Raw genomic sequence first — 11,644 nt, 5'->3', positions numbered from 1 at the left:
TATAATTAAGAAGACCCAACTTTTAAAATATAGTATATAATGTACGTACATTAATCAAAGCCCATTTTATCATATACTAGCATTCTAGCAACAAACTTTGTTAAATGATTCAAAGAAATTGACTTCAATTAGTTGATAAATTTTTAATAAAGTATAATATAATAGAATATGAATGACTATGTCTGCATGCATGCATTATTGTTTTGCGACTATATTGTCAGTTATGGCATGATAGCATGAAATGATGACTAAGTTTGCCTCATAAATTAAAGGGGGGGGGTGAAAAGAAAGTATATTGTGGGTTTGTGGGTTGTATTTTCTTTGATTACAAGATACAACTGAAAGGATGTTGTAGGGATTATTGGTCTCTAAATGCAGAGTCTACTCATCAACACCTGTCCCTTTTCCCAAGAGGACAGTCCTGCCAAGTCGTGGTCCCTGACTCCCTTGCCACCGGCATTTTGCCTCCTTCTATTGGTCCTATCATCTTGCACATTGCACAACAATATTGATGATGGTCTAGCTAGAAAGTCTCTAATATTCAAAAATTAAGAATGATGAATGCTAGCTTAGCAAAAAAGAATGATGTATGCTTCAATTTTTATTTTGCTTATTGAATGCTGTGCCTCAATTGAAAGTATTTTTTTTTTTTTTATGTTAACTTAAATATAATAAACATAGTTTATGTATAACTTATTAAATCAATGAGGAAGAAAAGGCAATCTCAAGCTAAAATCCCATTTCAACAATAGAAATTCATGAGATTACAAAAGAAAGTATGTTACAAATATATTAGCCTAATAGTATCGACCCAAGCTCAATTTTATTTTGTATATAAGTTAAGTTTCTTATTTGTACTGTGAGTCTATTAACCATAGTTTGTATATGATTAGTCTTGAATTTAGCCTACTATATATACCCATGTTGGGTTCATTGTAATAAAAGATTTGTATTTTACACTAATAATAAAGATGTAGCCCTTAAGAGTTTTCTCTATGAACTTAAGTCATTAAGCTGAATCACATAACCCTTGTTTTCTTGTGTTACTTTATTTTATGCTGCCGCTTCCACTTTCGCATCAATTTTAGCATATTTAACATAGTATTAGAGTCAAACTTCTTTCTTGGCCTCTAGCAAAATCTATCTCTAACAAAGTAATATTTTTATTAATCTATGAATATTTTTCTGTAATAGAATTCACGTACTAAAAGGTAAAAGAAATCAAATGTTAAACTTGGTCTGGAAGATAAAACAATTATTATGGTTAGGTAATCGTCTTAACTTAAACCTTGTATTGTTGGTCAAGGGACATAATTCAGATGCCTTTGGATTCCAACCCTATAATGAACAATGAGTCCTCACAACGTGATACTCAAATAGGCAACAATATTGCCTTATCCAATGCCAAGTGTTAGTGGCTTCCTCCCTAATCCCACACGGCACACCCTCTCTTGAACCTGGCAAAGTGACAATTTACTAGTCCAAAAATGTGCAATTAATCATGTCCCTGTGGGACCTGGGTTCTACATTATCCAAAATTATCTTTGTTATTAGAGGTGATGTGTCTCTATTCTCTATGACGTTGGTTTCTATAGTCTAAGGGCCTTATGGATAGGAGCATATGAATTTCAAATTTGATCAACTGCTCACTTTCTACAAACATTGCTTCTGCTTATTATTATATTGTTTTGTTCCTTCTACTTTTCTCTCTCTCTCTCTCTCTCTTTTTCTCCCTTTCATATTGCTTGCATTTATGTAGACTAACTGTTCAGTGTTTTGTCTTTTTCATTTTTTTCTCAAGATTTAGCATGTTTTCTTGTTTTCATTTGACCTAATAAGTTGATAACTATCTTTCTAATTTTTAGTATCACATAACAGATTATAAAAGAGTAATACTAAAAACACAATTTTTCTATAATTGATTAAGGCGATAAATTGTAATTGATATATAACAGTATTAATTTTCAAATAAATACATTACTTTTATTATGAATCAATCACTACTAATGAAAATTTGTGTATCCTTAGAGACTTATTGGAAAAACATTAATAGAGAGAGAGAGAGGGTTTCCTTGATTGTTTTCCCCTATTGTTGATCTTGTCCCACTTTTAGACGCTATCATATGTTCCACCATCATAAAGTGTCCACCTCCTTTTTCATCTCAACCAATCTTCCCTACTAATTTCTAGGAAACGTAAGCTCATAAACTTTTGTTTTTTTGTTTTTTAATCTCTTTTGATTTCATTGGGTTCAGCTTAATACTCATTCTCAAAGCATGCATGGAAAAAGAAATATGTCTGTTGTGCACTTCTTGTCGTAATTAATTCATGTTTAGAGGGACAGCTCCAAAAAGTGTCGTGAAATATGATTACTTTCTTCTTCTTCTTTTTTACATGAAATATGATTACTTAAAAAGAAAAATGAAGCACAGCCATATGACTTGTTCCTCTACAAAATAAGCACTTGAAGTTAATGTATTTCTCACCCATGGTTTCCATTTTTTTTTTTTTTCCTTTCCCTTTCAATGAGCATTTTCATCTTGTCATCCAAATTGGAATAGCACTTTGGCGCTTAGCCATTATAAGAAAAGGCACATAAAACAATTCAGGACAGGTTTCCCTCTTTTCTAGTTTAATAGACATTGGATTCCACCTCTTCCATTAACTTTTCTTCCCATCATCAATTTGAGAGAAAGTTTCTGCTAATAAAGAAATGAAAACTCAATAAGGACAAGAGCTATAATATAATTTATTTGAAATAAAAAAAGACCATTGGCTCTCAGTCACTCATTTATATTATAAATAAATATAGCAAAGCTTTGGACTACATTAAAAATTATTTGCTATCACCTGTCTTAACTCTTAAGTTTCAAGTCAAAGATTATGAACTTCAAAAGTTACTCTAGAATCATTAAGCTCACAATTATTTTCCATTTTGGTCTACTTGGACAGCCTAAAACTTAACAATCCTAATAAAGACCTAGCAAAAGACAAGAAAATTTCCATAGGGGAATGAAGAATATAAGTATTGAGTGCACTCATATCACAATGTAACTTGTGAAGCATGATTCCCTTAACTTCAATGCAGAGTATGTGAAGCAACTAAAAGTGCTTACTGCTTATAGTCAACATAGGATTCGACTATATACATCATTTTGTTAAGTACTGAAATCTACATGAATAGAAGTACTACTAACCAAAAAGAAGAAGAATAGATGCACTAATGTATTGGGCCAGAATATAATGGATCCAAAAGCTGCTTCTCTGAATAGGCAGGCCCTTATACTCATGTCTTCAATTTTTTTTGGGGCCAATACTTCTTGCGGTTGCAAGGAAATATAAACAAAAACTTTCTGGCCACTCCTTGAAAATCTAATTTATGGAGTACAAAAAATTTCTCAACGGCAAGTCCACAACTCTAGTGGTTCACAGGGCCTCATGTTTCTAGCTTTCATGTCTAACATTTAAGTTAATGAAAGTTGCGTTTTTTTTTTTTTTTTTTTTTTTTTTTTTTTTTTTTTTTAGTCAATGAAAGTTGGAGAATAGTTTTGAACAACATTGTCACATGTAAAATTCTTTATTGTCTAGGCCTCTCCAGTATTGGTTCATCAATAGATAGATGTTGCCATGACTGGTCTCCTTCACCCTTTTTCTTCCAGCAAAACATTGTCACATGTAAATATTCAAATTGCTTGTGATCGCTCTGTGAGTGTGCTTGCTACATGACCCTTGTCTGTTCTTAACACCAAAGATGCTAGTAGAGCAAGATCATTTCAGACAAATAAATAAGGGAGAAGAAAAATATCCAACAAGAAGCACACAAGGCTATGTTTTATTTTCCCCAGGGCCGGCCCAAGGCCTAGGCCTAAGGTGCCCACCACAAATAAATATTTGCCCTTTACAAAAAAGCCCCCATCTCATTGTAAAAGGCCCAAAATTTGATAAAAAATATGAATTTTTTCAAACTGTTATGCACTTTTTATTATTAGTGATATTAGCGATATCACAAATTTTATTATAGATTTACAATCTAAAATGTTACCAATCACAAAAAAGTATTTTAAATATTCATTAATTACATTATTGAAGCTCATCCTTCACTATTATTGTCACATTATATTGTGAACATTTTGTAGTACCTTTAATATTTTCCTTTTTTATTTCTAACAAGGCTTTAAAAAAAAATTGCAAATGTGTTAAATCATCAATGATTATTAATCCTCTCTAATAGTTTGAAACTTTAATATTTGTAAACTAATCTACTACAAAGCCACACATCAATCAATATCATAAATTATAAATGTAATTAACTTTATATGTATCGTTTTATATTCAAGATAAATCAATTTTCTATTTCTTTTTTTTTTAATTTTAATTTCTTTTTGTTAAATTAATTTTTTAACTATAATATTCAATTCTCTATATGAAATAAACCTTAGTTTTAGTTAATATTATTCATTAAATTATGTATTTAATACATCAAATTAACCTCAATTTGATTTATATTAAATAATTTTATTTAATTAATATTTATATAAAAAAAGCCCCACATATATATTTTGCCCTAGGCCCCTGATTTTCCATCTCCCAAACAAAGGAACAATATAATAGGAGGAAAAGAAGAATAAAGAATAAGTGTGGTTACATCCATTACTGATGCCGCACATACAAGATGAGAAACAACAACCTAGAGTACCCTATAAGTTATCATTCTTAACAATGAAACAATGCCTAAGCAACAAAACCTACATGAGAATAATCAATGTAAAGACTGAACCACTAAGGCATTGCCATGAATTTTGTGCCCAAACCTGCAGAATAGTAAGGTAACACAAAAGAGAACTAAATACATATATATATATATATATATATATACTGATATTTGGCACTTCACAAAGTACAAGGATTTTTCTTCATCTATCTTCAACAGTAAAATCAGGTTCAACTGGCTTCTGTAATGAGTTTAGAATGTCAAATTGAGTTCCACACCTCTTGCTTCCACCTCTCCTAGTGCTTGCTGCCAATTTTGCTGCATAGGTTGTAAAGCTTGAGCCATATGGAGGGAAGGATGAACTCTCTTCTGGTGCAGATTTAGGCACAGATGCCACCAGACTCTCCCTCTTCTTGAGCTCAGCTGCTTCTTTCAGTCTTTTATATCGAAACCAAGCTGCTTGTATAAAACATGCAGCCCATGTCCTCCATTGGTGAGAGTGAAACCTAAATGTCTGCCTGACTTTCTTGCTGTGCAGAGTGCGAAATTGGGCTGCTACAAACTGCAAGTCCTCAGCAATGAGAGCAAAAGCTTCAACTTCGGTGATGGCTTTTACTGTGCGTGTAGATGAAGGAAGCGCAACATTTGGACGAGGGTCCAGGGCCCAGGTTAGCAATTCTTCACCACAGAAGTCCCCTGCTCCAATGCTGCATGAATTGAAGAAACCACTGCGACCACCATTGGTGGTGCAAGAGTCTAAGTGGCCTCGTACAATGAAAAGCATCTCATTGACAGGATCACCCTCGCGAACTAGGCAAGTGCCAGGTGTACATAGGCAAGGTTTCAGCCTTTCACAGATTGCATCTAGCATCCTGTCATCCATTTGATCAAAAAGTGGTACCTGTTTTACATTTGTAACAAGAAGTTCAATATCAGAATAAGGTCTAATGACTGTTTTGTTTGTAATTGCAAGTTCATTGTGACCCATTTAATCTGAAAAAAAAGATGGATAAGAAAGGGATCTCTCTGATTGTAACTACTATAGTATGTCATGTAGGTGTTATTTAAAGCAAGGAAGGAATTGAAATGAAACAAGGCATACATTGTACTCTGACCAGAAAATGTGATATTTGTTTTCCATCCATGCATTAGTAAATTATTTATAACAAATAGATTACTTTAATCACCATCAAGAATTGAGCTTAAGAAACTTGTTGAGAAGTTCACAAAATTGTTCTATTAACGGAAAAGCGAGAGAGGAAACCAAAACTTACTTTCCGAACTAGATCTAAACACAGGTGGCGTTTGATTTCTCGTCTGAGATCCATGGGGAGATCTTTAAGAATGGCTTCCTCATCAACTCCCCGAGTTGCAACCCATCTGTATTGATCATACCTTCGCACACTCTGCTTCAAGTCACGTGGTAGTTGCCTGTGATGCATCCATTGTTCTGTATCAGTCCTCCTAGCTCTCCACTCTTCCAGTCTAATAGTCGTGGATTGGAGGTACATCTGTCAAAACAAATGGCAAAAGAGGACTTCAAAATTTTGATGGAGAAAGTGTGTGAATAACCTTCACAAAGGAAAATGAACTCTATCAGCTGGAAAAAAAAAATCCAAGATCCAGCAGCTTAAGTTAGAAACTTTACTGAAAAATTTAACAGAGCAATGCTGAAAGTAGTGATCTTCCAATTTTTAATTAACAATTCTGTTTTAACATCTATTTCTTTGTCATAATGGAATGATTTTACAGAACACCAAAGAAGCTTGAAATTAATTGAATGTAGCATCAACTAAGAACTAGTATGAACCTTGCATAAAAACCTATAAATTTATCTAGGTGTGAACCTTTTATGAGGCCTAACACTAGCAGCACAGAGCCATACATTCTGAAGATGAATTTCTAGGACCTGAAAAGATGTTCTCTAACAGCTAGACCTACCTGCATATTCCCTATAAGCAGTGCAAAAAGCACCAATCCAAGGATCACGATCACAAAAGCAAAACTTATTTCTCCAATATAAGCGCTTGTGAAGAGATTCTGTCCCAAACTACTGCAAAATTGATAGATTTGGTTAGAATAAGAAACATGGGAGAGTGAATTTCATTTTCTGAGAGCAAAAGAAGAGGGGGGGGGGGGGGGTGATCAGATTTGATATAAACCATTCTATATTGCATTGCATAAAACATAAGGACGAATACATCTTGTTTCTAATAGCATTTGAAATGAAACTATTACTTAACAAATTTCAATTCACTCTAATAATTTCAAAAGGATGAGGTTTTTGCAAATTTATTATCGGGATTGATACTGATCCTCTCTCTTGTAATAGTACCGTTTGTAAGGATGGATATTTCCTTCAACTAATGAGTAACGTAATGAAACAGTTGGCAGTTTTCATCCTGTAATGTCTAGTCCAGCCAAAGAGATAGTTACCTCAGATTCCTCAGGCCCCACCAAAGACAGAAGTAGTACTTGTTGAAGAACCTTGAGGATGTAGTTCCAGAAGTCACTGCCTCACCATAAATGCCAAACTGAAAGAAGTCACTAGTTCCAGCACATAGACTTGAGATATTGCTGGATTTGAACCAAGCAGCTCTTATAGGGTTATCTACATTACTGCAATATAAAAACCAATATTTGCAATCATGTTGTTCAAGACTGCAAACTTTCATCCAACATTCTTCTTGTCGTAGAATGGATAAGAGGTACCAACAGGATCCTAAAACCTTTTCAACAAAAAAGAAAGAACAAGTGGAGTCAAATTTACATAATTCTGAACTAATCACAGAAACCAATCAAGCTCATAAGAAATCCCACATTCGCAAACATAAAACAGAATAAAATCTTTTAAACAATGCAGACTGTCTAAAAATACTTTAGCATTTACAGGTACTTATTGACTGCATCACAAGTCTCAGTCAAGAAAGTCATTTTTAATTGTAACTTACATGACTTGCCAACATACAGAGCATCAGATTGTATACAGCTCCAGCCCATGCTGTTTCCATCATAACCCCATTGGCCTTGACAATTTCAGATGTGAGCGGATAGATATGATATAACCTCAGGAGGTACTGGAAAATGATAAGGAAGCGAACAACAATACTTGTAGGGGTAATTTCTGAACCTCTTAAATTTGGGATTGCAGCCCAAATCAATATCTGCCATAATATGGAAGCTTAAACATATGAGGCTATGATGTGTAGAATTACAAGTTTACATTCATCCAAATAAAAATTTTAAAAAATATATATTACAAGTTTACAACTGTGTCTAGTGAACCTACTTAGCATTCTCTGTAATGGTGGCATTGTAAGTTTAATTTAGCAAGGGCAAAAAATATAAATTCTCAAAATGTATATTAGAAAATCAGAAGAGGACTAATCAATTAATAGTGGCCCCCTTTTTTTTGTTGAGTCAATCATGTCCTTTTCGACAGTATAATTGGATAGTATCCAAGAATACCTACAAACAGGCCTTTATGCACTTTCTGAATGCAAAGGAACACAGAAGAATGAATTCTTTTCAAGCAAATTTTGCACAAGAACCCAAGAAGAAGTAGAATTCCAATCTTGGTATATTCAAAGCATAAATGTACAGAAAACTAGCTACATACCTGTGGAAGGGGTAGGGCAGTCACAAGGTCTAGCCAAAAGCCTTTGCGAAGGTATCTTGAAGCAATCTTTGAAGGGTCAATAACAAGCTCTCCTCTCCCAAATACTCGAGAGGATGGACCAACATAAGCCGTTCGAAATCTAACAAAAATCTGAACAACGTAAAATGCATCAATCATTGACCGAATGATAGTAAGGGCTACTTCAAGGGACTCCATAACTTCAATGCACGCCTCTTCCTTAGCCACTGGTAAGTAAAAAAACAAGGGGTCCACGAAAAGAGAAAGCAAACATGCCAACAAGAAGATTTTGTTCCATCTGTTTGAAACAGGTCCCTGAGGATCCAATATTATCTTCTCCACCACATCATAATCCTCAGAGAAGACTTTGGAAAGTTCTCTTCCAAGAGAGTACTTGCCTATTGCATCTTTCTCAGTACTCCTCAGGCACAAATCAGGTGCCTGTTTATCATTGATGTTATGAGTTGGCATTAACAAATGACTATCATTGGGTGGTGTACAGTTTGCAGTTTCAAGATCATCTCGAAATCTGAAAGTTCAAAATCTTAAGAATTTCAGTACAATATTGAATAGGGAATTGTGAGTACCAAATTCTCTACACTTTTGATGATCAATGCTCAAAGTGATTATCAGTGCATGCTATAACTAAAATATTATCAGCTTTACGTCATGATCCTTGCTAGAGCAAACATACCTCACATATCTTGATCTACCAGTAGCCATAGCGTTTGAGAAAAGGCAGAGATGTGTCTTCAACCAGTGGATTTGATCTACGATGAAAATATACCGCAGCACCAAATTTGTTAACCACCACAAGAACACTCAAGACACACGAGTCAAGCAACTTTTTCCGTACATAGACTTGTTACGAATCATGTGAAAGGAAAAGTATACCAAATTTTTACCAGCCACAAGTACTATCTCATTTTTCATGTAGAAAGTGAAGTTAACCTGTGAGTTTCGTCACATTACCTCTTAGCAAGTTGCAACAAAATAAATGTTTTATTTTGTTTCATAACATTGTTTCATGTTCAGATGAAATGTAAAGTAACAGCAGATGCAATCCAGAACCACAAAAATCTTGAACAAAGTAAAGTGGTCATTACTAATTCTTGCATTAACATGACAGCTTAAAGGAGAAAAGGGTCACTCAAAATAACAATAATAAAGCAGAAAATTAGAAGAAGAAAAAAAATCTATTAATTAGACAAAACAAAACCCATGAAGTTAAGAATGAAGCAGGCACAGAGTCCACTGAACAATTCAAAAGGACAGACATGAAAACTTACAATTAAGGAATGCTGAATATTCTCTCTATATCTTCATCTATGGGTTTTCACCATTTCAGTGGGAACCTTTATAAGGGAGTGTGAAGCTCATGGAACTTATAACTATGTATAAAGAAACCCATAAAAAAAAAAAACAGGTAAAGGCATATAGGATTATGGGGCAGTTCACATAACTAACACGTATAACTCATTTTAGTTTGTAATTTTCTTACTTTGTTTAGTAACCACTCTTGTTTTTGTCGACACCAACTTGTTTTGGACTTTTGGGTTTCAAAATTATCTATTTTTTAGCATCTTGGCCATTAAAACTATGAATAATTCAAGTATCACATACTTTCATACATGTTACAACAAATTACAATCTATCACGCAAGATAATTGTGGCAAAAAATGTGTGAAAGTGAATTATTCTAAAACTGTACAACATTCGACAATGGAAATGTGTACCCAAGTATTAAAACCAGTGGTCAGGGACACAGAAGATGCTTTAATTTAGGTGAATGAAAGAGTTAAAACTTAGCTTCAGGTTCCAGCCAAAAAATGGGAAGCACGCGGTTTTAATAAGAAGTAGAGGACCCACATGGAACTGTGATGATTTAGAGAATCTTGACCAATAGGTATCAGCACTTGTTGAGTTGGGACTTCTTTTTTCACTGTTTCCTAACCGACGGAGGAGGGAGTCGAATTTTTGAAAAAATATAAATAAATGAAAAAAAGAGTTGTGAGGTCACTGCTCGTTGACTTCCACACCATAGTCCAAGCCATGCTGATATGCTTCCCCTTTAAGCTTACAATCGGTCATTTCTATTTTGATCATAACCTGATAGATATATATACATATTGGAAAAGCTTAAAATTTATTGGCTTTTCTGGTCACAAATAGTTACTGTATTTTAGATAATGTCAATTGTACTGTAAAACTCAATATAATCTTGAGTAAGATTAGTTTCATACATATATTTTTTTTTGGTGGTAGGGAACAAAGGTTGTACAGAATAAAGTAATTTGCAAAAGCTACACATAACTTCATCATGAAGCTATAGATTTGCTATTGAGAGCCAAAAGGTAAGAAAGATGAAAGATTCTTCATAAAGACATGGTAAAGACTAAAGTCAGCTGCCATTTATTAGATTATATAGTATCTATCTTCTTCTCACGTGGCCGTTTGCGGCAAACTTGTTTTGTTTTTAAAATGACACTTCGATTCGGGAGATCGAATATTAGCCACTGGGAGATTAGCATTCTAGAACAGTTTACTAGTCCCCAGTGGAAAAATTATTGAAGAGGACAATCAAGTTCTAAAATTCTAATAGAAAGTGAGGTACTAAGAATTGCTTGGGATGTCATAATTATTATAAGGACTATGGTTGTGACAGTAAGATGACAATAACATGGCCACACGGAGTATCTTCCAAAGTCATTTTACAGCTGTGTGTATCTCCATCCATCATTTACTATCATTACCAACGTTTACTAAGCTCGGGTCCAGTGTTTAGACAGAATTTTACTTATGAGCAATGGTTATTACACACATCTTTGTTTTTAATTGAAACTACACACATCTTTGTTTTTAATTGAAATCGTGACTTCATAGTTTCAGTTAAAAAGAAGGGTGTATGTACGGTGTGTGTAATATGTATAATGTGTATGTTAGTGTGTGTAACAGTTATTTAGCTTTACTTTAAACCCTGCTGTAATTGGTTTTGACTTAATAATCTTCTTGTTATAAACCTGCATGATTTTATATCTTGTGTACTATTCTAGCCTTGGAGAGTTGGATCACTGTCATGGTATACAGTGTAGGGATCCAAGACAACAATCTAGTTAGTCGAGTTCCAATTTTTGAACTTGGGCCTGCTTTAAATAAACAATAAATGACAATTTTGCAGTCCTGCTGCATGAGTAAAATTCAACACTAAAACTTGAAATTCTAGAAGCCTGAGGTCACCAATCAATGTTCTTGTATGCACAAACTAAGTAAATACAAGTAGTTTCATTGCCCTTTGA

General features: G+C 34.0%; 1 protein-coding gene across 3 annotated transcripts; it reads right to left on the bottom strand.

Moving 5' to 3' along the window:
• Positions 1-4,698: 4,698 nt before the first annotated feature.
• Positions 4,699-10,254, bottom strand: LOC115954089 (protein CNGC15b-like). 3 transcript variants are annotated; one of them, XM_031071954.1, is made up of 8 exons: positions 9,638-10,253; positions 9,043-9,118; positions 8,331-8,877; positions 7,663-7,875; positions 7,148-7,440; positions 6,653-6,764; positions 5,986-6,222; positions 4,699-5,612 (listed from the first exon to the last, which is right to left on the bottom strand). In XM_031071954.1, the coding sequence occupies exons 2-8, from the start codon at positions 9,069-9,071 to the stop codon at positions 4,914-4,916; spliced, it is 2,130 nt and encodes a 709-aa protein (XP_030927814.1). In that variant the 5' UTR covers positions 9,072-9,118; positions 9,638-10,253; the 3' UTR covers positions 4,699-4,913. The 3 variants fall into 3 exon arrangements, with proteins under 3 accessions (XP_030927814.1, XP_030927815.1, XP_030927813.1); XM_031071955.1 differs by having other exon boundaries at positions 6,653-6,761; positions 9,043-10,254; XM_031071953.1 differs by having other exon boundaries at positions 9,043-10,253.
• Positions 10,255-11,644: the final 1,390 nt, after the last annotated feature.

Source organism: Quercus lobata, chromosome 7 (assembly GCF_001633185.2).
Source record: "Quercus lobata isolate SW786 chromosome 7, ValleyOak3.0 Primary Assembly, whole genome shotgun sequence".
In the NCBI taxonomy this organism is placed as follows: domain Eukaryota; kingdom Viridiplantae; phylum Streptophyta; class Magnoliopsida; order Fagales; family Fagaceae; genus Quercus; species Quercus lobata.
Note: the sequence above shows the minus strand (reverse complement) of the source record. Positions and strands in the feature narration are given on the sequence as shown.